Source organism: Pyricularia oryzae, chromosome 1 (assembly GCF_000002495.2).
Source record: "Pyricularia oryzae 70-15 chromosome 1, whole genome shotgun sequence".
NCBI classification, from domain to species: Eukaryota; Fungi; Ascomycota; class Sordariomycetes; order Magnaporthales; family Pyriculariaceae; genus Pyricularia; species Pyricularia oryzae.
In genome coordinates, this window is record NC_017844.1 from 3,002,647 (window position 1) to 3,027,352 (window position 24,706).

A 24,706-nucleotide genomic window follows, 5' to 3' on the forward strand; every position below is an offset into this window, starting at 1 on the left:
GTGAAATATCATCCCTTTGGCTAGTGAAAGCTATAACCCAAGGCAACTTTCAACTTTTGGAAAGTGGAATTTGTCCATGGTCATTTTTCAACTACAACCTCTCACTGTTGCTCATTTTGCAGGACGAGAAATATTTAAAGCGGCGTGAAAATCACATATCGCATACAGCATACTACCATTCTAATTCTCCGAGCTGCCTGCCCTATCTGCCCCTGCACATGGATTTCCTCATCCGCTTTGGCGGGGTCCATGAGACCTTTCGCCTGGTTGAGATCCAAGCCCTGGCCATCGTCGAGAATGTCAGGATGGAAGTGGTTTTCTACAATGCAGATGTATGTTTAGCAAGGCAGACAAAAAATTTATACATCAATCATTTTTGACTTTTTGCTCTTTCTCTTTTGACAACCAACCCTCCGCAAGAAAAAGAAAAAAGAAAAAGAAAAAAAAACTACCAATATGACAGCAGTACCGTACTCACACCTCAATGCCCCCAGCTTTAGTCCCCCTTCTGCATCGTAAAGCTAGACTCCTCAGCCGCGGCAGCAGCTCTAATAAGCCGATCGATTCTCAGCCAGAGCATCCACGAGCTCTGGGCCATGGGTGACGACTACGCCGCCCTGCACGCCGACACCAAGACGCGGTCCGCTCACCTGTGGCCCGCTCACGAGAAGGCGTCGTGGCGGTTCGACGTCGACTCATACCGCGGAGCGCGCAACCAGGATGCCATCGTCTCCATCATCAACTCCTTTGCTTACCTGCCGCTCCGGGGCCCCATCCGGATGCGCGGCGCCGACACGGAGCTGACCGTCATGGAGCACTGGGCCCACGATGCAGTGCCGCTGGGCCTCGAGCACCCGGAGAGGCTGTACCTGGCGCGCAAGGTCGCGTCCAGCCCGCGCAACGACCTCATCCGCAAGTACGACCTCAAGAAGCGCAGGTACATCAGCACCACCAGCATGGACAGCGAGCTGGCACTCGTCACGGCCAACATCGCCCTGGCCGCACCGGGGAGGTTGTTCTACGACCCCTTTGTCGGCACGGGGAGTTTCCCCGTCGCAGCGGCGCAGTGGGGCGCCCTGGCCTGGGGTAGTGATATTGACGGCCGTGCAGTCAGGGGGGACGAGGGTGGCGTGGGCGGCAAGACGCTCAGGGGAAACTTTGAGCAGTATGGTCTACTGCACGGCCTCGCCGATAGCTTCTCGGCCGACCTGACCAACTCGCCGGTCGTGAGGTGTCAGCTGGGTTCAGGGGGCGGCGGGAGGAGGTGGCTCGACGGGATAATATGCGACCCGCCCTATGGTGTTCGTGAGGGTTTGCGAGTGCTGGGTGTCCGGGATGCGGAGAAGCAGGCACATGTGGTCAAGGCCGGCATGAACATGTACAGGTGAGTCTTTTTTTTCGTTTGTTTTGCTTTTTAGTTCGTTCCCCCTCCCCTTGGCTGGCTTGTTGGCTTGCTAGTCATATGCTTACATGTAGCTATTTGGTCCCATGTCACACCTTTGCTAACCATCGATCACAGGGATCCCGACTTCATCCCGCCAAAGAGGCCATACAGCTTCCTCGCCATGCTGGACGATCTGCTCACCTTTGCCGCCGAGACACTCATCGATGGTGGTCGTCTCGCCTTTTGGATGCCTACCGCTAACGACGAGTCTCTGGAGCTGGCGGTCCCTACACACCCGTGCATGCGCACGGTCGCAGTCTGCGTGCAGGTTTTTAACAAGTGTAAGAACTTTCTTTTTTCTTCTTCATTCCGAAAAGCGGATGGTTTACATGTCTCGCTAACGCCTACCTAAAAACCTTGTGGATGCAGGGTCCCGACGTCTGATCACCTACGAGAGGATACCAGACAACCAGGTCGATACAGAGGCGCTAGCTTTGGCGTTGGCGAATCGCGATGCTGGAGAGGGTGAGCAGGGCACTACTGCTGATGAACTGAATCCATTCAGGAGAGGATACTTCACAAAGTTCAAGACGGAGGAGAAATAAATCAAAAGCAGGCCATGAGGTTTGAACCAGTGCGTCCAATTTCATCACTCGAATGTGCAACAAGTAGACCGAAACATTTAACCCGGTGAATAACCACTTCTTGGGTTCGAGGTCGTCCCGATTTTACAATGCCTTTCTTTTCAGACTTTGCACCCCGAGTCTCACTTTATGCCTTCGTTCGGACGATGGCCATCCCCTTAACTCCGATCAGATCACACAAGCTAGCGAATGTCGAGTCAGAAGTTGATACCGAAAACTTTCATTTCATGACAATGTATCGCCTGCAAAAGGTAGACTAGACCTAGTGCAAAGCGCCAGTTATGTAATTTGAAATAAATTCCCGTAGGTTCATTCTTCGCCGCTCAAGGAAAAAAAAAAAAAAAAACAACAATAACCCTATTATATATGTCTGATGGTGAGTTCAGGTCGCTGAACCATCTTCCAAAATGCTGTTACAACCAAGGACCAAAGACTCCCAAACTCCCGTTTCCGTGCGCCATGCCAAGATCAACCTCCCTGTCATCATCAACTTCAGATGTATTTGGAATAGGTGTCAACAGTCCACTGCTTTGCTGCTTCACACTGTGACGCATGTAGCCCTAGTAAGCTAGTCATGTCTGTGCCCGCGCTGCAGCTAATCATCTTGCGGCTCCAACAATTCACAGCTCCTACTTCGGACGTGCAGCAACTCAACGTGTCAAATTTCCGCGTCTCCATCAGCTGTATCTTGGACTGGAAGAGTTATCGAAATTCCATGGCGCTGAAACAACCCTTGTCCTCCACATGTTTGAGTTCTAGCTGTTGAAATCTGTCATGAACATGTTTGTTAGTATAGGTCTTCTCATAGACTGTACAAGACGAAATAGCTACCAACTGAGTTCGGGTCTTCCAGAGATGATGAAAAACATACCTTTCGCTCTTGCTGTGAAAATAAATGCCAGTAATGTCGCCCCTGATTTGGTTGAAGCAGATGTAGTAGAAACCCTCGAAACTAGCACCATTGATAGTAAGTACCCGGTGGTCGGGTACTAGAAAAATTTCCTTCCAGCGCATGAATATGTGTTCGCGCTGCGCAACGTCGCGGATGACTGCTCCTCCCTTACGTGCTGCCTTGGCGAACGGACGGAAGGCTGCGAACTTTGACCAGTGTGTCAAATCAGTCTTTTCGTTGGCTCCCCAGGACGGATGCTTTGTCGTAAATGAGTACTTGGGGCCAATTATTTCGCCCTCAAAGTACGTTGTCAAAGTTGGGTGGTCCTCAGTTAGGCCTATAAAGTTTCCATTTTAGATGAAATCAGCAGCCATTCTGCATTCTGTGAGATGACGGTAAACGCTTTGCCGGCTGTGCGGAGTACACGCAGCCGACTAGCTGAGCAGTTCGACTGCCAAGATGACGGCAGGAACCTGAAGATCCCTTGCTGTCTCGGGGTCTGTCTTACCTTGTATGCGCAGATAACCGCATAGGAAAGATTCTGCCAAGTCGACATGTTTAATCTCGACCTGCACGTCATAAATCTGTCTTTCTGAGTGTTGTGTCCCATAAAACTTGCTCCCTGGCCGTAGGTATGAGGATGGCGTTGTGGGAATAACCTGCGGCTCATAACGTAAAGTCAGCGCGCTGAGACTCAATAGCGGTTGTGATTTGGACTAGGCAGCAGGTCGGAAAGAGAAGGATCACGGCGCACTCTTAATTGCGAGAAGTAGCTGTCTGACATCGATGGCCCATCGGCCCAGTTGTGCTGCATATCCACATCCTCGTCGGCGCTCCGAGATGGTGTCGCGTGCGAGATTCCAGACGTAGAGCTTGCGGGCACTGACGAGCCACCTTGCGCTGTTGCGGCGCCTGATTGCTCTGGAGATAACTCGTCGTCCGTGTCTAACCTAGTGGACTCGTAGTCCACAGGGTCCATTCCATTTTGTACGTCATCATCATTGTCGTGGGCATCATCCCCGGTATCCGTATTGGGACTTGCCCTGTCGTCATCGCTTCGTGAGGCGGGTCGTGACGTGATTGGGCCATCGGAATCGCTCGCAGATACGGTTACGACAACGCGTTCGGCATACGAAGAGGGGAGCGGCGGGTTCCAACTCGACGGCGAGGGTGGTTGTGTTGGAACTGCTGTCTGGTCGTCGGGACACGTCGAGGAGAATGGGTAGGCACGAGAATCCGGGTTGTGGAGGTTGGATGGAGTAGGCATATTTGCTGTTTCTAGACGGAAGCCTGCTTGCTTTTTGTAGGTTGCAATTAAGCGCGACTTGCGGCTCCAACAAGCCTTGAACAATGGCTCAGAGAATGGATGAGACGGTGACAAGAGCGGAAGTGCTCCAGAATCAACAGACAAGGGGGTCTGGGATCGACAAGGCCGGGCAGAAGTAACAATTCCAGGAGATCGGGGCGGGAACGGGCGTTAAAGCTAAGGTGGGCGTGGCGTCGCCTAGCTTCTTTATCGAGCTTGATTTAGAAAAGATCAAAGAAAGACTCTGGTGACAGGAACAACCACAAGGAAGGAATCTGGAACCGGGGTTGATCGTATACTGGCCGGCATATGTTGCTTGTGCCTTTGGGTCGGGTCGGTCGCTAACAACGGCCGCGCAAGCAATTGACGGGAAGAGATATTAATAGGCAGAGGCTGGAGGAAATTAATTGATCGCGGTTGCGTGGGTTGGAGGCCTGGGATGAAGATCACGCTCAGGTATGTCATCAACCTGGATGCAACAATTTGGGCTTGACAAGACGACGAATGAATTGGATTTCCTTGGAGTCACTGGGAAGGAGTACCTCGCAACGCTGTGTGGAAGCCGGGAATTCTTCGCGGTCGGCGCCCGACAGGATGACTGGGGTTATTGTGGAGAGTCAGTCCCTGAGTTGGCAATCATGGGGGGCTTGACGACTTGCGACTCTACCCCGACCTTGGACGTTGGGGGCGGCCATCAGCTATAGTGCGCAAGGTACTTGAAGTACTGTACACATTGGATGGCACCATGCCTGCCGTTGGGCCGCGCTACAAGAAAACGGCGGGCCACGTGCTGCCACGTCGCTGTCGTAGGCCGCAGTCAGGAAGGCTAGCCCCCTACAATTGTTTATACTGTATACCTAAGGTACCTACGTACCGTTCAAGGCGCTGGTTGGACAAGACTCCCCGAGACAAGGCCAAGAACTCAAGGACTCGTCTGAATTCGGTCGATTGCAGAGTTTGATGCACATGAAATATGTAAAAGACAAAAAGAAAAAGAGAGAAGAAAAGACCACAGAACAAGCCTTGAGGCTGGAAAGCAACCCTAGCCACGAGGCGCCCAAACAGAGGGCCTAATCTCCTCCGGGTTCTCTGATGTAATGCCGTCGAAAACCATAACTGGATCGGACGGACGGTGGAAGACCTCAACTTGCAAAAGACGTAATAATGGTTGAACTGAGAATAGTATCTTAGATCTAGATTTCCAATTCTAGCTACTTGCATTTCGCTCACATTGCTCAAACGAACCATTTCATCATCTCACTACTACTACTACTACTACTACTACTACTACTAAAAAAAAAAAAAAGAAGAAACATGCAGAGCTTTAATCCGCTGCATTGAACGAGTTCAGTCGTCTGCAAAACACAGACCTTAGGGACACTGACATCGAATGACAGGTGGCTGATGCATCTTTTGAGTGGCAGTACCTAGTAATCACGCTAGCTAGATGCCGCTTGATGAGTCCAGTCTGTGTGCACTTATACCCAATGCCGTCTCAAGAGTCTTAGTGCTCATGGCAGCCTTATCATTTCAAAGGGCTCTAGTACCAGGTTTAGCAAAGGGCGCGACGCGATAAATGGAAGAAAACTTGCAGGCCCACCTAGCTCGAATTAGTGTCTCCGAGCGTGTAAGTCATTGCTCGATTACTTTTCGTGCCCTTTTCTCCCACTCGGCCAAGGTCAACATACCCCTATTTCCGACCACCAGAAATTGCCGACCGAAGCAGCCATATGCTGGCCACACTGCTCGGTCTAGCCCATTCTTTCGCCCCCATGTTCACATTAAGCAGATGAAAAATTTGCAGACGATCATTTCGCGAATAAGGGGCCGTCGTCTACCCATCGGCTCAAGGCTCCTAGAATGGTGGATGGTGCAAAAACGGGACGATGGGCGGTCGCTGTGGTTGCCAACTGGTTGGCGTCGCTACGTCCCTCTGCTCCAAGACACTTCTCACACAGGTACTTAGCAGCATCCAGCTAACCCTACCTTGCTTGTCATTGATTAATGATTAATCAAACTGCAGTTCGACATCAGCCGGTCGCGTCGCAGCACAACTCAACAGGCGATCGCGCTAAACTCGGCCACGTACGGGCCCACCTAAATGTGTCGTGCTAGCCAAGCTTGCCAGGTAGCAAAGAGGGAGACTTGCGATGCTGGGAAGCTCGCTAGACTAGTCTAGTTCCGATTGAAAGCTATTTATTATACTAGGGGCCGCGGTTGCGTCTTCTCCAGTGGAATCCGTGCGGTTCTCAAGTAGTGCCGTTCGGCTGGCGCCGAGGTCAGAGCTCAACCCGTCTTGACGTCCGCTGCTTTCGTCCGAGCCCTTCTCCTAAGTATGGGCAAGGCTTGCGTTTCTTCAATCTTCCATTTGAGAAACCAATTGTCTATTGAGACATGAGTCGGGCCTTCTGTTTCCCATTGCGCCCCGAAAGCACATGGATCACCTCATGTAACCTGCTTTGCTTACTCCCAGCTGATTGATGTCGCATAATCCAACACAAACCAACCGACGGGATGCGTAACTTCCAAGGCAAATCGTACTGCAGAAGTATTGCGGTTTAGTGTTGAGTATACTCGTATATTTAGTTGATGGGCTTGATCTTGAAGTGCAGAGCAATCAAGCTAAACACAAGTGCTTTGAGGTCTTGGACGAGGTAGTAAAACACCCTCAATCCCTCGGGATCAGCAGACTCGTTGACGTCGACGAGAGATCCGATTTTCGCAGTCTAATGCTACGGTCAGCCGCTAATCGAATATATCACGGCCACTCTGGGAAGTAAGCAGGGAATACCACGGGGTGTGTGGCAGGCATACCTCGAACGAAATGTGATCGTTACCGATCTTGATCTCAAGCTCTTGCTTTCCATCCTTGTTCTTCGGTGGCCACTTGACATCATCTTCCCTACATACCGTCACGTCAGCTTATGTTGCAGTAATGTGTTGCATGGCGACGATCGCGATATTCAGTCGATCGAAGACGCTCGAGGGAATGCGCCATACTTAAGAATTTCACTCGACTTTATGATCCGCTTGATCTCATCCACAACCACAGAGCTGATGCTCACTGTCAGAAGCGCGTCGTCAGCAATTTCCCCCCAACCTGAATGCATCCGCAGCAAAGCAGGAAAACGCACTCTCTTTCCTGATCAGGCTGTCATTTCGGTAGTTTGAGTTGTTCGCGTACCGCGCGACTGCGCTTCTCCCGTCTCCGACGACACGAAAGTCAAACTCTAGATAGTTGTTAGATCGTCTTCTTAATGTGCCTCAATGCGATCAGGGAGGTCGGTTCAGCAATCGTACCTAGGAACTCATGGCCGAAGCGCCCAGAGTGACCAGAGCTTCACGTCTTTTGTCAGTTGTATGGCCCTGACAGAGTATCAAGAAGGCTCGAGACACGTGCTTACTAGTAGCGCAGATAAAATTGCTCGCCTGTTGCTGAGGAAGACATTGCGCCCTTTGTTCACCGTAAAGATTAAAGATGGGTCGGGTCTCTTTATTAGAACCTCCGACAGCTCGGATTCGAAGGCGGCGACGGGCGACAACCTTCGGTGGTGGGGCAGATCAAGCCGGCAGGCACACGCGCCCGCGTTGTGGGCTGAATTGAACGAGCTCCACATAATCCCCAGTTGGGAGCATGGATGGAGGGGTAGGTTGTTAGGCGGTACGGAGCACAGTTCTTCCGTAAGCTTGCAGGGTCCAAGCTCTAGCGCGCCAAAGTACCCGTAACAGTAGAAAGATAAGGAGAGTGACATCCGACACCACGTGACGCTGCGTTCCCCCCATAGCTGCCACTTGTCCCACCGCCGAGTCGCAAATAACCCAGTAGCGAATGCTGGCCAGATCTCCTTGGGCGTGGTATTGATGAGACCTGACCTATAATCATCGACAGTAGCAGCGAAGAACAACAAACGCGGGTTATGCCAGGCGCAACCTCACCAGCGAGCCTGAGCAGGAAAACCGAACGAACCAACGAATTGTTGCGCAATTGAAGCGTTCCCAGGCTTGTTGCACTCGACCAAAAGCAAGCTCTCGGCCGTATACAACTGGATCCATCCTCCATCCACCGCATCTTGAACCAAGGACATACCTTCTTCAGCAAGCAAAGGCTACAAATATACACCCATAAGCCACCGGGCACACATAGGATCGGCTCTCAGACTCGTTGCCCAACATGTCGGGCTTTCTTGAAAATGCGTACAGCTTGGTGCACCAAGACAATGCTGCCGACGTCCCATCCCTGAACGACCTGCGGACCCAGCTTGAGAAGGGCACAGATGAGACCAAGGTCGACACCATGAAGCGGATTCTGACAATCATGCTCAATGGTGACCCTATGCCATCACTTCTCATGCATATTATTCGTTTTGTTATGCCCTCCAAGTCAAAGCATTTGAAAAAGCTGCTGTACTTTTACTACGAGATATGCCCTAAGCTCGACGCGCAAGGGAAGCTGAAGCAGGAGATGATCTTGGTTTGGTAAGCTCTATGTTGGGCGCACCCCAGCAGCACTCACTCTACAGTTCCCAGGCTGGTCTAACAATACTATTATAGCAATGGTATTCGGAACGACCTTCAACATCCGAACGAGTACATCCGCGGCAACACCCTTCGATTCCTCTGCAAGCTGCGTGAGGCCGAGCTTATAGAGCCCCTTTTGTCATCGGCAAGGTCATGTTTGGAGCACAGGCACGCATATGTGCGGAAGAACGCTGTCTTCGCCGTCGCCTCCATCTTCCAACACTCGCCATCTCTCATCCCTGACGCCGCCGACCTCATCGCCACATTTTTGGAGAGCGAGAGTGACCCAACATGCAAGCGGAATGCTTTTGCAGCGCTTGCATCTATCAGCCACGACCATGCTCTCATCTACTTGAGCTCCGTCTTTGATGGCATTCCAAACGCTGAAGAGCTTTTGCAGTTGGTAGAGCTTGAGTTCATCAGGAAGGATGCTGTGCAGAACTCCCAGAACAAGGTATGCTGGCAGTCTTGCCCTGACTCTTGTTGTAATCGGGATTCTGAGCTAAGTACTAACCTGGCATAGGCACGGTATCTGCGCTTGATCTTTGACTTGCTGGAGGCAGGTGCTTCCACTGTAGTCTACGAAGCTGCCTCATCCCTTACGGCACTCACCAGCAACCCGGTGGCCGTCAAGGCAGCTGCAGCCAAGTTCATTGAGCTTAGCATTAAGGAGGCGGACAACAATGTGAAGCTTATTGTCTTGGACCGCGTCGACCAGCTGAGGAAGAAGAACGAGGGTGTTCTGGATGACCTTGTTATGGAAATCCTCCGTGTCCTATCCAGCCCCGACATCGACGTGCGTAGGAAAGCTCTAGGCATTGCGCTTGACATGGTCTCAAGCAAGAATGTTGAAGAGGTTGTCCTTCTGTTGAAGAAAGAATTGTCCAAGACGGTCGATCAAGAATACGAGAAGAACAGTGAATACCGCCAACTGTTGATTCATTCGATACACCAATGCGCCATTAAGTTCTCTGAGGTTGCCGCCAGTGTCGTTGACCTGTTGATGGATTTCATCGCCGACTTTAATAACACGTCGTCAGTCGATGTCATCAACTTTGTCAAGGAGGTGGTTGAGAAGTTCCCCACCCTGCGGCCATCTATCGTCACAAGGCTTGTGGAGACCCTCGCCGAGGTGCGCGCCGGCAAGGTTTACCGTGGTATTCTATGGATTATTGGAGAATACTCGCTCGAGGAGAAGGACATTAGAGACGCTTGGAGGAGAATCCGCGCGAGCTTGGGAGAGATCCCTATTTTGGCATCAGAGCAGAGGTTATTAGACACTGCGGACGAAGAGGATAGCAAGGCGGACGACCAAGTCAACGGTGGCTCCAAGGCGGCCCCGACAGGCTCTAGGAAAGTTTTGGCCGACGGCACATATGCCACCGAGACGGCCCTTACCAGCCAGTCGTCTAAAGCTGCAAAGCTGGAGGCTGTCAAGGCCGCTCAGAAGCCGCCTCTGCGCCAGCTTATCCTCGATGGCGACTACTACCTGGCTACTGTCCTCTCTAGCACACTGACGAAGCTCGTAATGCGCCACTCTGAGATCTCCTCGGACCACGCACGTACAAACGCTCTGAGGGCTGAAGCTATGTTGATCATGATATCCATCATTCGCGTTGGCCAGTCGCAGTTTGTCAAGGCTCCCATAGATGAGGACTCGGTTGACCGCATCATGAGCTGTGTCCGGAGCCTGGCCGAGTTCACCGAGCGCAAGGAGCTTGAGACCGTCTACTTGGAGGACACCAAGAAAGCTTTCCGTGCCATGGTTGCGGTAGAGGAGAAGAAGCGCGCTGCCAAGGTGGCCGTGGAGAAGGCGAAGACGGCCGTACAGGTGGACGACGTTGTGGCTATCCGCCAGCTCAGCAAGAAGAACGCTGGAGACGGTGCAGATATGGCCGAGGTCGACCTGGAGCGTGCTACAGGTGGCGATTCTAGTGCGGCCGAGGATCTGAGCAGCAAGCTCAACCGTGTGGTGCAGCTTACTGGTTTCTCGGATCCTGTATATGCCGAGGCTTACGTCAAGGTTCACCAATTCGACATCATTCTTGATGTCCTCCTGGTTAATCAGACCACAGAGACTCTCCAAAACCTTTCAGTGGAGTTTGCCACCTTGGGCGACCTCAAGGTGGTGGAGAGGCCAACAACACAGAACCTAGGCCCGCATGATTTCCACAATGTGCAGTGCACGATCAAGGTCTCGTCCACGGACACTGGTGTCATCTTTGGCAATGTGGTATACGACGGTGCTCATAGCACTGACACCCATGTCGTTATCCTTAGCGACGTGCATGTCGACATTATGGACTACATCCAGCCGGCCACTTGCACTGAGACGCAGTTCCGCACCATGTGGACAGAGTTTGAGTGGGAGAACAAGGTCAACATCAACAGCAAGATCAAGACACTACGCGGATTCCTGGATGAGCTTATGAAGGCCACCAACATGAACTGCTTGACTCCCGAGGCTGGACTCAAGGGTGACTGCCAGTTCCTTAGTGCAAATCTCTACGCCAGGAGTGTATTCGGTAAGTTTGTGTTCGGGTCGTTTGTATTTGGTTCGTAAAGGCTGTTGAGTCACTGGTTACTAACTGCGTTGTCTCGAAACAGGCGAGGATGCCCTGGCAAACCTGAGCATCGAAAAGGAGGGCGAAGATGGGCCTATCACCGGTTTCGTACGCATAAGAAGCAGATCGCAAGGTCTGGCTCTCAGCTTGGGGTCATTGAAGGGACTCACCAAGATAGGCACTAGCTCTTAGAATTAAGGGAGCTTTCGGTATGACATGTGAGCACTTGAGGTTTTTTGTGGACTAGAAGCGACAAAGAAAAGATAAGACTTGGGAGTATCGGACTTCTTGCGACTATCGGTTTTGTCTGATCATGTTTAGTTTTCGTATTTGATATTTATTCGGGGGCAGGTAGAAGAGGACACGAAAATATTCACAGCAAATGTGCAAGAACCGCTGTGCAGGTACCATGTTGGCCATTGCTTCAAATGGTCAGTCAGGACCGGTTTTTCGAGGCTACTGACCACGTCTCATTCGCCACGGCGCTATTAGGTAACATGAGAAGGAAGTAAAGCTGAATAGCTATGTGACTGAAGCAATGAGACCCCCAATCAGTCATCAGTCGTCAATCGTCACTCGTCGTCAATCTCGAGGATTTCGCCGGGCGTCACATCGGTGGGCATCTGCTCCCCGGAATCCCACTATGAAAGAGGCAAGCGCATTAGCAAACGAGGTCGCAGTCTTTTTATGATTTCTTCCGGAGTTTGATGCGACAACTTACATGCTCAACGATGCAACCACCGTCCCATCTGTACCGGTCCACGATGGTGCCGAATGCGGAGCGGTAGTTGAGCCAGCCCTGGGGGTGCCTGTATAGCGTCCCGAGCACGGTAATATTCTGGCTTGCCCAGAAGGGCTTCAGGAGGTCATAGACGAACTGGGCGCCATTTTGGGCAGCCGGGTTGTGGTTCTAATGGAATGATTAGGTTTCGCCACCAAGGAATATGCCTGCCAGAGAGTCGCATCTTTGACCAAGTCCTAATAGAATCCTGAATAGACGATGTTGCTTACAATGTACTCGGGCGCAATGTAGCTGAACGCAGCGTCGATGTCCTTCTCGAAAATAAAGGCATCGGCAAATTCGGCGAACCTCGTCGCCGTCTCCTCTTCGGACGGAGGCGGGTTCATCTTCTCACAGAAAGTCGCGCGGGCCCTGAGCATCTCTGGGTCGCTCTCAGGGGTAGGCATGGCCCACATGAGGCGGCCTGCGGTGAGCGCAGCGACGACTATCGTGATGAGATGCATGTTGTTCGAATTCTAGAAGCGGTGGTGGCGATTTGTTGGGGTGTTTGAAGGAATGAGATGAAATAATGACAGGAACTCCAAGCCTGGAGAGAGAGAGATGGTCGAGCAACTTGCGAACATGATGCACTGATATCGGAAGTATTTATAGTGACCCGCAAAATAGCAATATGTACTACCTACCATAAATATAGACGGCCAAAAGACGAAGCCGAAGTGGCCGACTGGCCGGAGCGGGGCATAGTCAATGCCCAGGCTCATCTTTCCCGGTGGACCAAATTATGGAAATGTCGATAAAGAGAGCACGGTATAGTTCAAGCTAACATGTTTGAGCCTTGGTTTGCTTTGAGTAGTGTGCAGGAACCTCCTCTTCAGGCTAAGTAGTGCCAGCGAACAACTGCCGAGTACCCCTCTTGGATAATCGGTATTTTGAAACTGCCAGCCCCACAGAGTTGATATAACAAAGTCACTTGCTTGTTCCCTTTGCCTATCTCTTGGCAATTAATTATTTAATTCGGAGGTGGTTCCAGGACGCCTTGTCCGCTGAGATGGCGCCGGTCTGGTTGTTCTTGAATCTTGACAGGGTCAAATGTCGTCCTAAAGTTTGACAAGAGAAAAACGTGCTCAATTTAGTTAGTTCGTCCTATAATGCTGGTCTCCCATACTCGTATCTTTGGCTCTGACTAAAGTACCTTGAGGGAGAGGTCCCTGGGTTTCGCGTCTTAATGGGTCGCAACCCAATTTGTACAATGGGTCTGTCTGTCACCTTCTCTGTCCACTTTTGCAGACTACTTGGACACGGAAGGAACAATTCACTCAACTAAATCTTGGGAAAGAGAATTTGAACCTGATCCAAATTAAACATAAGAGGGAAAAAAACATATTGCTAAAATCAAGGCTGTAAAACTTTGCTACCAAAATATGAAGGTACAAATGAAATCAACTGAAAACACTTATATCCCGATATTTGATGTTGCCTTCCAAGCCTTTCAAGGCCATTACAAATTACCAACCAACAAAGAAAATATGAAATTTGGAAACTTCAATGTTGAACAGCTTAACCAAGGACTCCACCAAGGAGACCACCACCGCCGCCACCGCTCTTCTTCTTCTGGTTCTGTCCAGTCAAGGAATCGGTCAACGAACCAAGACCAAACCCGGCCAGGATCTTCTTGATACCGAGACCACCGAGTAGACCATCGACAAGACCGCCCAGACCAAGACCACTGAGCAATTGACCAACAAGTCCGAGGACACCGTTGAGCAGAAGACCGACGGCGGCCAAGATCTGGAAGAGAGGCTCGCTCAGGAGGCCCCAGAGTGGGTTGAGTTCCTTCTTGGCGTGAGGCATACCCTCAAGCTTCTTCTTGGCATCGTCGATGCACTTGGTGACGGTACCGGTCAACTCCTTGAGGTTGTCAGCCAGGTGGTACTCCTCGGGAGTAGCTTCACGGCTTGCGGTCTTGTGCTTGGCGTTGGCCTGGATGCGTCCGTCAGGGTCGAGGCCACGGATGCCGCCGTTGGCCTCCGAGAGGATCTTGCCACCCTCCTCGATTAGGGGCCTGACGTCCCTGACAAGAGCTTCCTCGTCAAGCTCATCCTTGGGAGTGCGCTCAGCCTTCTCAATTTTCTGTTGAGTAGCGGTTAGCAGCTATCATCTCTAGAGGAAAAGTAGGGGGTAACTTACGCTGTTGATCATGGCGCAGATGGGCTTGACCTTCTCCAAGACGCCCTCGATAAGCATGCTCATCTTCTTGGCGAGCTCCTTGTCCTTCTCGGCCTGCTCCTCCTTGGCCTTGTCCTCGGGGGACTGTTCCTCAACAGGCTCAGGAGGAATATCCTCGAGCAGAGAAACATGACCAATGGTGGTGCCCTTACCGTCGACGACGTCTCCATCGTCATCGATCTCCTTGCCAGAGCAGATGCTGAGGTTGCCGCTGGTGAGCTTGCCCACGAGGTTGCCGTCTGCGTCGACGACATTACCCTCCTTGTTGACGCGACGGCCAGAAAGAGGGTTCTTCTTCTTCTCGACCTCAGGCTCCTCGTAGCGTTCAGCGTGGCCAAGGACGTTTCCGTTCTTGTCGCACACATCGCCGTCCTCGTCAACGCCGCGACCGGCCAGGGTCTTGCCATCGCCCTTAGTCAGGTGACCAACAACATCGCCGCCGGGGGTGATAACCATTCCATCCTTGCGGACAGTAAGGCCCTGGAGCTCAGCAAAGGGGCCCTCCTTGGAACCCTCACGCTCGCCCTCAGTCACAATCTCGGCGCGGCCGATAACGTCGCCGCTCTCGCTGAGGATGTTACCCTTCTTGTCACACATGCGGCCGATCATGCGCTTGGGGTCGCCCTCAACGACGCGACCGAAGATGGTGCCGCTGCTGTCGACGACGTTGCCGGCCTTGTTGACACGCTTACCAGCCAGGATGGAACGGTCAACCTCGGGTTCGGGCTCGGCCTCTGGCTCGGGCTCGGGCTCCCAGCGCTCTGCCTTACCGACAACGTTTCCGCTGCGGTCAAGGATGTCGCCGTCGGGGTCGACCTTCATGCCGCGGAGCTTCTTGATGTCGCCCTCGATGACCTTGCCGATCTCCTCCTCGTTGAAGACGACCATACCCTTGGCGTTGACGGTGGCGTCGGGGAAGGCCTCGAACGGGCCGGACTCCTTGGTCATGGTCTCAAGCTCGTCCTTGGGGATCGGCTCGGCCCGACCAATGATCTCACCACTGTCGTTCCAGATGGCGCCCTCCTCGTCGGTCCTCTTGCCAACGAGGTGAGCCATAACGCCCTCTTTGATACGGCCGATGACCTTGCCGTCGCTGTTGACGACATTGCCACCCTTGTTGACCTTGCCGCCCTTGAGGATTGAGAAGTCGACCTTGTCGGCCTCCTCTTCAATCTTCTCGCCGGCCTCTTCAATCTTCTCACCGGCCTCGTCGAGCTTCTCCTCACCGGCCTCGGTAGTCTCACCGAGCTTCTCCTCGCCGGCCTCGGTAGTCTCGCCGACCTTCTCCTCACCGGCCTCCTTTGTCTCGTCGAGCTTCTCACCGGCCTCGTCGAGCTTCTCCTCACCGGCCTCGGTAGTCTCACCGAGCTTTTCCTCGCCGGCCTCGGTAGTCTCACCAAGCTTTTCCTCGCTGGCCTCGGTAGTCTCGCCAAGCTTCTCTTCTCCAGCCTCGGTGGTCTCGCCGAGCTTTTGCTCGCCTTCACCCAGCTTAGAGTCCACTTGGCTGGTGGCCTCGCCGGCCTGGCTTCCGACCAGGCCGGTGGCCTCACCGACCTTGCTAGTGACCTCGCCAACTTTGCTTCCGCCCTCCTTGGCGACATCGCCAACCTTGCTGGTCGCCTCCTGAGCGGTCTCGGTGACGGGCTCAGTGGCATCACCAAGCTGGCCGGTGACCTTGCCGAGGGCGCTCTTGTCCTCGTCCAAGGCTGCGAGCGGGTTGTTGCTGCTGCCGTCCTCGGCGGCCTTCTTAATTCTCTCAGTGCTGGTCTCGCTCATGGGCTCTGGCTCAACCTCATCGAGGTCGTGCTTGTCCATGTCGACACCGCTGTCGCCATCGGCCTCGCCCTCGGGGTCGACCTTGCTGTCGACCTTGCTATCGACCCTGCTGCGCGAGTCGACGGCATCCTCGGGGGTCAGCTCCTCGGCCGGCACTTGGTCGTCGTCATCAGTAGGCAGATCCTTCTTGGTCTCGTCAGCGACCTCTGAGGCGGCATCTTTTTTGCTGCCGATTTCGCTCTGAGCCTGTGACTTGTCGCTAGCCTTGATCTCGCGGAAGTATTCTTCCTGGTCTTTGTTGTTGTTGGCGCCGTTGTCCTTGGTTGTCTTCTCCCAAGGAGAGGACGTTACGGACTGTGCTACTTCGGCCATGTTGGGTAGATGCTTAAAATGAAATTTGTATAATGCTTTTGAAAATGCAGGGTAGATAGGCCGTGTTGCTCCTATCCAGTTTACTGCAGGATGTTGTACAAAGTGACTGGCTTGATACTGATACAAGGATTATAAAACTTAAAAAACGAGGAGCAACTTGTATTTGTACAATATGATGTGGTATTCTGCAATAATGTCTATAAGATGGGGGTGTTTTCACTGGATGAGGTGTTGGTGGTTTGGATGTTGGGTATCTTTTGGTATGAGATGGGTTCGAAAGTGACTACAACTGACTGATGTTATCGAGCAAGCTCAGCCACACTTATATTCCCACCATCACGGCCAAGGCTCATAGCGAATACCTCGATGAGGCAAAAGCCAACCCAGCCCTGCCCTGAGAAGGACGACGAGAACGTCATCGAGCAAAGGGATGGAGGTCCAAGCATACGTCACGTTCAGGGTTATACTCCCGAAGAAGAATCACAACGATGCAAGCTTCTTTCCCCTCCCAGCCAGGCTTCCGTCACGCAAGCCACGAGGGGGTGGGTGGCCGAGAAAAGAAGGCAAAATGGAACAGTACTACTGCTAAAAGAAAGCTGTGTGGGTACAAAGAGGGGGCGCCCCTTTGTCCCGAAAGAAAAGAAAGTGATACTGGAGCCTGCTTTTTTTCGCTTCCAAAAACTAGGTCACCAGTCACCTACATAGTGAGAAGGCTCAGCTTCCCTTACATCGGATTGTCTACCCCGGAGCTATGACTTCATATAGGCGAGTTTTCCTGATCTCTGATAGGATGGTGGAAACGCGAGAGCGGGAAGGAAGGGAAAAGCAAAGCAGCAAAAAAGGGATCAATCTCATCTGGGCCTTTGACTTTCTGGGAACGGACGCTCAGGCTTTCCCGAGATGCGTTTGTTGCTTTTTTCTTCGCGAGTGATAAACCACTTTTTTGCCCGAGAAAAAAGGGGACCCCCCCAGTTAAACCCAAGCTCCAGGGAACCAGCAACAGCCCACCCCATGCTTGCTTGTTTTGCTCGGTGAGAAAGTGGGCTTTTTGCGATGGTAAAAGGCTGGAAGAGGCCAAGTGGTGGGACACGGCAGAAGTCATCAGTCTCAAACGTTGAGAAAGTCGACGGGGGAGGGGCGTACAGCACTGTATGCAAATGGTAAACAGGGCTTGCATAGGGGCGTGGCGCTCCCAAAAAGGAAATTTGATGTTGTCACCAGAAAAGTCCCAGGACGATATCATGAGAGAGACGCCACTAAAACAGGTTTTTGGACACACGGATCTGTGGCTTGAGGAACGTTTGACCTGTGGCAAATGATGGACTTTGCTAACAAACCCCATACTTGCAACACACAACCTTTCTCAGCTTCCCTTGTAAGTCAAGATCGTCGCTGGAGAAAAGAGATCTGCATTAGGAGAATTCTTTTTTCTTTGATTCTTCGATTTAATTGTTTTTTTATTCTCCCCCCTCCTTCCTTTCCCTGTTGGAGAAATCCTCCCGGGTCTGGAACGCACTCGGCACACTTTCGCTTGCTTCCCCGAACCCCACATACAGCGTCATGAGAAACGGCTAATGTACGAAGTAAGGCAGACAAACGCCCTTTTACACCATGGTCAAGTAATATAGGTTAGTCTGCCACACATAACCCTTACCAGACCCTACCAAGACCTGCCTACCCGTTCAACCCTCCCATACTCCGTACATACATCATTATCAGTTCGGGCTAGCCCTATCTGCCAAAAAAAAACTTGATTCGGCTCTTTCTAGATGACGCGCCACAATTTGATCGACGACGCCACTTTCACTTCCAAACGTTCCCGTCTGGGCATTCTAATCATCATACAGAATCCAAAAAAAAGCTAGCCAACATTTCAGAGCACCCATCGAGATTTCGGTGATTTCGACTGCCAATCTTAGACAAGTGAATCCATTCCAGTGAGACGACGCTGCTATAATTGTCCTCTGTTATGATACAGGATGGCAGAACGTGGAGGAATAGAGATATCCAGCTTTGCCAGCCAAGCTAAAATGATAAAGCAAGTGGCAAGCAAAAAGCAGGGTCAACCGGTGCTTATCCCCCGTCTCTCATCCTATAGTCCGTTCTCCAACTGATGATTTAGTTGCCAGTCTATCCAAAGATCCCCGGGAACATTTGTCCCGTCGTTATATAACGTGTCGTGGGGAATTTCTTTGTCATACCCAACTCCTCAACTCCTGGCTTATTCTCTGCGTAACTCATGCAACCACCCTTCCCCGCCACCAGGTCCGTGATCCAAACGAGCAAAAGCTGATATCCTGCAACTATATCACCACACGACATGCGCCCTCTTTATCTAGGAAAAGTTCACTCGCGGAGTTCCCCCGTTCGGAAACACGGTTGGGATCCGGATGGTCAACTGGATGCCTTCTGTCGTCGACTTCACATCCAAAAATATATCAGAGGGACTCTCATTCTCCTTCCTCCAAGCCGCAGCGTTTGGTGGCCTGTCATCCGCCGGCTTCTCTTTTGCCCTCGAGTTCGACGGCCCCGACTGTTCCTGTTCTCTAGAGGACGCCCGCTGCTGCTGCCTCTCTTCTGCCTTGATCTCTGCTTCTGTTTTAGGGTTCCTGAGGTTGTCTCGAAAGTGCCCGATGATGTTACCATACGAGTCGAGAATGTTTCCTCTGTGGTCGACTTGTAGACTTGCGCTCGACTTGCCCGTATACTGGTCTATGCTCTTTGGCGGAGATCGCGGTGCGCCATCATCCTCCCCATCTGTGTAACTCGCCATATCGTCCCCGTCGCCGGCAACCTCAGCTTCCTTGCCCTTGGAAGGGGCGACCTCAGCTACGTAGCCCAGCAGCTCCCCGTCATCGCCTAATATATCGCCGCGCTGGTTCAGAACGGTGCGGCCGACCATTGATGGTAGATCGCCCGCCACTCTGCCCAGGACCTTGCCGTCGTCGTCCACAACGTCGCCATACTCGTCTATCTTCTTGCCTATGAGCCTCTCGGTGACCCATCGCGGTATCTGTGGCCTGTTTGAAGCGGGAACGCCATTCCGGTTCTTGCTGTCGCGGCCTTCGCCCGACCCAGGACTCGCGACGGGTGGGATCGGTGGAATTTTGGGGATGGGCGCGACGTAGGCCGGCTCTTGATCGTAGGCGTCACGCGCGCTCACGCTTGCGCCCACCTTGGGTGTCTGATCCTCAAACTCCTTGCGCAAATCGCGCCCATGCTGCTTGCTGCTTCTCCTCCCACTGCCGTCTTGGCTATGGTGCAGCCGATGTTGCTGTGCCCGCCTCTCGTCGTCTTCTTCCTCGTCGCTGTCGATCTCCTCGGCCGGTTTGACGTCGCTCAAGTCGTCCGCGTCCGCCGGCTGCGGATCAGCCACATCGACCGATTCGCTGCTCGTGACTTTGTTCTTGGACCGGTTCTTGAGGCCCCAACCTCTTTGGCCGTCTGGCTTTGACGAGTCCGACGACATTCTGGGCACCAGCCGGTGCAGCGACCTTTGGAAGTTGGACAGCGCCAGGTTTTCCGAAGAGGGGGCCTCAGGGCACCGGAGCCTCAGGGTATGGGGGGAGATCGCCCGCCTTTCTGCGAGGGGGGGAGTGACGGGTGAGTTGCGTTGCGTAAACCCGAAAGGGGATGGTAACAAAAGCCACAGTGAATGGTCTAACGAATAACTGATTTCAAAAACAATTGACCACAAAGACCAGATGAACGTGGCTTGTCCCACGCGCGCGACAAATCAGAGATGGATTGACTCCAAAAGCGCGCGCGACGTGGTGGTGCGTTGACGGGTTTACGTCACTTTCAGCCCGAAAAGCTCAGGGCTGTTCAGACTGGCGAGCTTTTGCTTATGGAGCTAGAGCTTGGAGGGGTTAGCCCTGAGGCTAGCCTAGGTAGGTTCCTGAGCTGCGTGTACGGAGTACAGTAGTGCAGGGGTATCTTGCTGCCAGTTACAAGAGGTAGCGCAAACCGTTTTTGGGGGCCTTTAGTCTAATCAAGCACGGGCAGCATTGACAGGAGACATGCGGCGCGTAAGCCAGACAAGCCACACGCCTAGCAAGGTCACCTAGCAAGGTCACCTAGCGCAGAGCTTTAGCGAGTCTCTTCCCCTCAGGTTGTTAGGCCAGGTACGGAGTATATGGTGGAGTGACGGCCTGATTGTGAGTCTAGAACTTGTAAGTGTCCAAGTTGTGTCCTGAGACTTGTGTCAGCGGTACCCACCTTGGCGGGAGTATGTGAGTCGGTATATTTTGGTGCGTTGCTATAGTGAAGTGCCTGCTGTATGTTGCCGTCTAGACTCTGGAAGCAGAAGAAAACAGATGCGCCCAATTCGCGATCTTTGCCCGCGGATTGGAGGTAGGATGAATGAAGTTGGCCAGGCCCGAGACTCCAAGCGTGCAGGCATACAAGGTACCCGTGATTCCACATGAGGTGCTGGCGGGGTGGAGAAATGCGGAACGGGGATCTCCACATCCATCACTACAACGCAAGACGGTATAGGCTGTTACTCCCCTTACCTACGAAGTGCTGTAATGGTGACATCACGACACCACTGACATGGATGTTCCTCGACGGTACGCCGCCAAGGTGGCTCAATCATGTTGCATCGAGCAGTGCTTCCCGACCATATTTCCAGCCCCACCCCCAGCGCTCCCTGGGGCTAATTAGACAGTATAGTCGCGAGGAATTAATTATTTGTAATAAGGCATGTGTTAAGATGCGAAGGAAACGTCAAAGGTCATGAAACGGAGGCGAGGCTTTTCATCTGGTTCAAAGGCATGCCATATACCCTCCTTTTGGACAGCTCGAGTTCGTCATTACCGGATGATTTGTGAAACGCCCGGCGAGCGGAATACAGATGATCAAAGGGGCGTGACCCCTTTTGGAAGAGACAGATGCCGTCTTGGCCATGTGCAAGTTCTGGTTTGTGTCTCTTGATAAACAAGTATTGATGCCTTGGGTAGTAGTATCAAGACGCGTGCAAGTCGACTACAACGCATTTTGTTTTTTTTCTCTGAATTTGCGTTACGGTCGTTACCAAGCTTACCTTAATTTTAAGGTGGTGGTTCTTCTGGTAAAATGCTCCTAGCGACGTTGCAGTGCGTCGCCAAAACCTCCATAAACCAGCCCATATGATGAAAGCTTGTGGTTGTGGTGGAGAAAACTTCCACCGTTTTTTTGCACCGTTGCTAAGACTTTGGCGGCCAACGCTTGGCGTGAACTTGGAAGTTCATCTCTCCTACAATTGTACGAAGTACTGTAATGCGATGAAGCTGGTCAAAGCTTTCTTGGAGAATTTATAGCAAACTAGGCGGTTAGGGGCGTCATCTTTGTGGCCCGTTCCGCAAGCTTGTGCACCGTTGGCCGTCGACCGGAGAGTTACGGAGGATAAAAGATGGCTTCAAGACATTTTGGTGCCACAAAGCAACCCGCACCAACCGCCATCTACATTACTCAGGTACTGCGAGAGGGCAAGCACGTGTATGGTACAGTGTACCCAACAGAAGTTTATCTCGACTGCATGCAAGCAATCGCCATGCGCGCAACGAATGGGGGATTCCAGAGCCATGGAAAGCGCTGAACTCTAAAACTTGGGACATGGAAAATGAAAGGCGGTTCCTTCATTTCAATTTCGACAGGACAACTTAGCAATGCAATCCGATCAATTTGCTGGTAAGCTCTTACCCGGGACGGTTTTATCTGAACATTCACTCCCGAGAGTGGAAACGTCTCACCTTAAGTAGGCAAGTCAGTAATTACTTCGTAGATGCATCTACGCAATTGTTACAGCGCGCACAAAACCTCTGCGCTTCGACTTTTCCTTTTTGGAAGACTTGCGACTCTTAAAAACTTGGAAACAAGCGCAGAGCTGGTCGACTTCCGTGTGGGGCTGTCTAAAGCAAACGAGGTCAATCGCAGAGCGCGGCTCTTTATATTTAATTGGGTGCTACAAGGTAAGTTCCGACGATCTCCTTCTCAACTCGGGAGAGCATGGATTTGTTGTTATTCTCCCCAGCAGTTCAGCCCAGCTTTCGTTACAGAAAGCAGGTTTTTGTGCATTTTTGCTGGGCGTCTCGACCGGTCCATCTCCAATTGTTTTGTGGGGCCGGAGAGTGCTAAGCGTGCTAAGGCGTGCAGCTACAAAGTAATAACGCACGAATGTGTACTGTTTATGGTTCGTAAAATTGTAGCGATAGACAAGGTATTTTGCAGACATTTGCACAGTGCCTGCGGAAAACCAACCTGGGCTCGTAATCGCGATGCGTCCCGGACGACCGACCCGTATGTGTAAGAGTGAATAATTTGCCGATAGGTGTGGTCTATATCTCATCTATACGATGGTGCATACAGAATAGGGCACATTGAACTTGTTATTGAATCTGATCTGTAAGAAGGCATTTGGAGTATGAATTCAGCCAAAGTCAAACGTATCCGAAAAAGTCTATCAAACAAAAATTTGTTCTCTTATAGTACAGCAAATATGACAGATGACAGGTAAGAGGGAAAAAGGCAAGGAGATGCGACGAACTCCACAAGGCTACCTAGGTGCCAAAATAAGCCAAACATGCGCCTCTTATAACCACATATTATATGTGGTAGCCAATCGCTTTTATTAAAATTGGTAGTTTTCCCAAACCCACCCGGTCAACCGAAGATCTCGATGACATCCGAAAGCCGAGCTAAACCTTTCAGGGGATTCCCTGCTCAGATCACTGGTCCGGTGGAACCTGCTCCATTCGTCGAATTATTCAAGAGTGTAAAAAAAAGAGGTATCGAAACGAGGTAAACAAGAAAAAATTAAGGAGAGTCGTTTGGAAAAAGCATGATTTCTCTCAGTTCCTAAATAGTTCGATTAGCCTCCCCTGCCGATTATGTCGAAATGCTGTACAAAAAATAATTCATGTGATGTGCCCTAGTCGGGGGAAAAAAGTTGCTGAGACGGAAAGACAAGGGTCCGGGGAGAAGGAAGCTGCAATGCATTGTCTTTCCAGCCGAAACCCCCGTTCCCCTTGCCCATCTGCAGCCACCCATCCCAAGTACCTCTCTGGGAAGTTTGGAGTCGAGGACGAGAAGAAGAGAGAAAATTAAAAAAAAAGACAGAGAACGCCCATGACCCCATCAAAAAAAAAAGTCCCCCTGTAGTGGCATCTGTGTCTTTTGGGCTCTCCTTGGTAGAGAAGCCACCCCCCAAGATGCTTTGTCTTTGTGTGATTTGATTGCCCGATTTCCGTGAAAAAAATATAAACGCCGGTTTGTTGTACTCAAGTTTCACTGCTCGCTTAGGTATAATGACCCGTCATTAACCCGTCCTTTAAGCCTAGCGTGTAAGAAACTCGGCTGTGACGATAGAGACGTATGTGGCTAGAGAGGACGATGGGGAGGAGTTTCTTTCTTTGATGGTGGGGTGGGGGATGGGTTGGGTGTAACTTCGCTTAATGTGTAGTAGTGTGTTGTTGTCTAGTTGTGTTTGTGTGTGGTGACGGGAAGTGGGAGCTGAGAGGTGGAGTTTTTGAGGAGAGAAGGGGGGGCCGGTGGGCATTGTGTGACGGTGAAGTGACGAGAGGTGAAGTAAATACATACACACCATTATACTACATACAGTACAATCCGAGAGTGGGCCAATCTCTCTTTTGTCTCGTGGGTGGTTTTTTTTTTTCTCTTTCTTTTCTTTCTTCTCTTCTTCTCGTCCAAGGGGGATGGGTGATGTGATACGACATGGGAAGGAGTATAGGGCAAGACAGGTAGTGCAATGGAGGGGGGTGCAAGGGCAAAGGGGAGAAAAAGAAAACGTAGGGTAACATACAGTAGCGCCAGCTCCAAGTCACCATGGATCTTGGCCTTGAGAGTGATTTCGACCTCTAGGTTGAGGTCCAGACGCAGGCGGAGCGTATCGCTCTTGCCGCCGCCCTGGTCCATAGCTTGGCCTGCGATGCCGCCTAGCGCGCCCGTGGCTCCGCCGACGAGGCCGTTGGCGGTTTGCCCGACGCCCCCGAGGCCACCACCGCCCAGGAGGTCACCTCCCAGGCCGCCGCCGCCGCCGCCGCCCTGCTGCTTCTTTTGTCCTCGCCTCTGCATCTGGCGGTTGCGGCGAGGTGGGGGGCTCTCCTCTGCGGAAGAAAGCTCCTCGGGCTCCGACTCGTACGTCTTCTGCTGCTGCTTGCGCCTGGGCTTCTTCTCGGCCGAGGAAGACATTTTGGTGGTGGTGTTGTTGTTGTTCTGGGGGGTTATGGGAGGTGTTGGTAGGTGCGAAATGGTTGGGGACTTGATGGAGTGTGCAAGGCTGA

The 24,706-nt window shown here is 52.0% G+C and overlaps 11 protein-coding genes across 12 annotated transcripts; 4 read left to right on the forward strand and 7 right to left on the reverse strand.

The window, feature by feature from the left end:
* MGG_06857 (tRNA guanosine-2'-O-methyltransferase TRM11) lies at positions 1-2,385 on the forward strand. The gene is made up of 4 exons (XM_003709529.1): positions 1-332; positions 501-1,384; positions 1,520-1,725; positions 1,814-2,385. Exons 1-4 carry the CDS (start codon positions 219-221, stop codon positions 1,987-1,989), a joined length of 1,380 nt encoding a protein of 459 aa, XP_003709577.1. The 5' UTR covers positions 1-218; the 3' UTR covers positions 1,990-2,385.
* Positions 2,386-2,441: 56 nt separating this feature from the next.
* On the reverse strand, positions 2,442-4,187 carry MGG_06858 (uncharacterized protein; the record flags this gene model as incomplete). Its single annotated transcript, XM_003709530.1, has 4 exons — positions 2,442-2,571; positions 2,900-3,257; positions 3,429-3,579; positions 3,675-4,187. 4 exons carry the CDS (start codon positions 4,185-4,187, stop codon positions 2,442-2,444), a joined length of 1,152 nt encoding a protein of 383 aa, XP_003709578.1.
* Positions 4,188-4,690: 503 nt separating this feature from the next.
* On the reverse strand, positions 4,691-4,921 carry MGG_16191 (uncharacterized protein; the record flags this gene model as incomplete). The annotated part of the gene is made up of 2 exons (XM_003709531.1): positions 4,691-4,824; positions 4,894-4,921. 2 exons carry the CDS (start codon positions 4,919-4,921, stop codon positions 4,691-4,693), a joined length of 162 nt encoding a protein of 53 aa, XP_003709579.1.
* Positions 4,922-5,492: 571 nt separating this feature from the next.
* Positions 5,493-6,493, forward strand: MGG_16192 (uncharacterized protein). The gene is made up of 2 exons (XM_003709532.1): positions 5,493-6,184; positions 6,250-6,493. Exons 1-2 carry the CDS (start codon positions 5,803-5,805, stop codon positions 6,339-6,341), a joined length of 474 nt encoding a protein of 157 aa, XP_003709580.1. The 5' UTR covers positions 5,493-5,802; the 3' UTR covers positions 6,342-6,493.
* Positions 6,349-7,767, reverse strand: MGG_06859 (mago nashi like 2). The gene is made up of 6 exons (XM_003709533.1): positions 7,631-7,767; positions 7,527-7,564; positions 7,361-7,456; positions 7,227-7,290; positions 7,041-7,128; positions 6,349-6,952 (listed from the first exon to the last, which is right to left on the reverse strand). The coding sequence occupies exons 1-6, from the start codon at positions 7,672-7,674 to the stop codon at positions 6,809-6,811; spliced, it is 474 nt and encodes a 157-aa protein (XP_003709581.1). The 5' UTR covers positions 7,675-7,767; the 3' UTR covers positions 6,349-6,808.
* Positions 7,768-8,033: 266 nt separating this feature from the next.
* Positions 8,034-11,824, forward strand: MGG_06860 (coatomer subunit beta). Its single transcript, XM_003709534.1, has 4 exons — positions 8,034-8,702; positions 8,778-9,198; positions 9,268-11,269; positions 11,352-11,824. Exons 1-4 carry the CDS (start codon positions 8,398-8,400, stop codon positions 11,498-11,500), a joined length of 2,877 nt encoding a protein of 958 aa, XP_003709582.1. The 5' UTR covers positions 8,034-8,397; the 3' UTR covers positions 11,501-11,824.
* Positions 11,825-11,880: 56 nt separating this feature from the next.
* MGG_06861 (uncharacterized protein) lies at positions 11,881-12,553 on the reverse strand (the record flags this gene model as incomplete). The annotated part of the gene is made up of 3 exons (XM_003709535.1): positions 11,881-11,949; positions 12,030-12,218; positions 12,320-12,553. The coding sequence occupies 3 exons, from the start codon at positions 12,551-12,553 to the stop codon at positions 11,881-11,883; spliced, it is 492 nt and encodes a 163-aa protein (XP_003709583.1).
* Positions 12,554-13,377: 824 nt separating this feature from the next.
* On the reverse strand, positions 13,378-16,734 carry MGG_06862 (the record flags this gene model as incomplete). 2 transcript variants are annotated; one of them, XM_003709536.1, is made up of 3 exons in its annotated part: positions 13,378-14,180; positions 14,238-15,482; positions 15,603-16,734. In XM_003709536.1, 3 exons carry the CDS (start codon positions 16,422-16,424, stop codon positions 13,608-13,610), a joined length of 2,640 nt encoding a protein of 879 aa, XP_003709584.1. The 2 variants fall into 2 exon arrangements, with proteins under 2 accessions (XP_003709584.1, XP_003709585.1); XM_003709537.1 differs by having other exon boundaries at positions 13,608-14,180; positions 14,238-16,424.
* A 1,291-nt stretch (positions 16,735-18,025) lies between these two features.
* Positions 18,026-20,847, reverse strand: MGG_06863 (uncharacterized protein). The gene is made up of 2 exons (XM_003709538.1): positions 20,643-20,847; positions 18,026-20,587 (listed from the first exon to the last, which is right to left on the reverse strand). Exon 2 carries the CDS (start codon positions 19,891-19,893, stop codon positions 18,760-18,762), a length of 1,134 nt encoding a protein of 377 aa, XP_003709586.1. The 5' UTR covers positions 19,894-20,587; positions 20,643-20,847; the 3' UTR covers positions 18,026-18,759.
* A 969-nt stretch (positions 20,848-21,816) lies between these two features.
* MGG_16193 (uncharacterized protein) lies at positions 21,817-23,105 on the forward strand (the record flags this gene model as incomplete). Its single annotated transcript, XM_003709539.1, has 6 exons — positions 21,817-21,902; positions 22,212-22,375; positions 22,613-22,703; positions 22,773-22,808; positions 22,893-22,916; positions 23,048-23,105. The coding sequence occupies 6 exons, from the start codon at positions 21,817-21,819 to the stop codon at positions 23,103-23,105; spliced, it is 459 nt and encodes a 152-aa protein (XP_003709587.1).
* Positions 23,106-23,854: 749 nt separating this feature from the next.
* On the reverse strand, positions 23,855-24,614 carry MGG_06865 (uncharacterized protein; the record flags this gene model as incomplete). The annotated part of the gene is made up of 2 exons (XM_003709540.1): positions 23,855-23,915; positions 24,226-24,614. 2 exons carry the CDS (start codon positions 24,612-24,614, stop codon positions 23,855-23,857), a joined length of 450 nt encoding a protein of 149 aa, XP_003709588.1.
* Between the last annotated feature and the right edge of the window lie 92 nt (positions 24,615-24,706).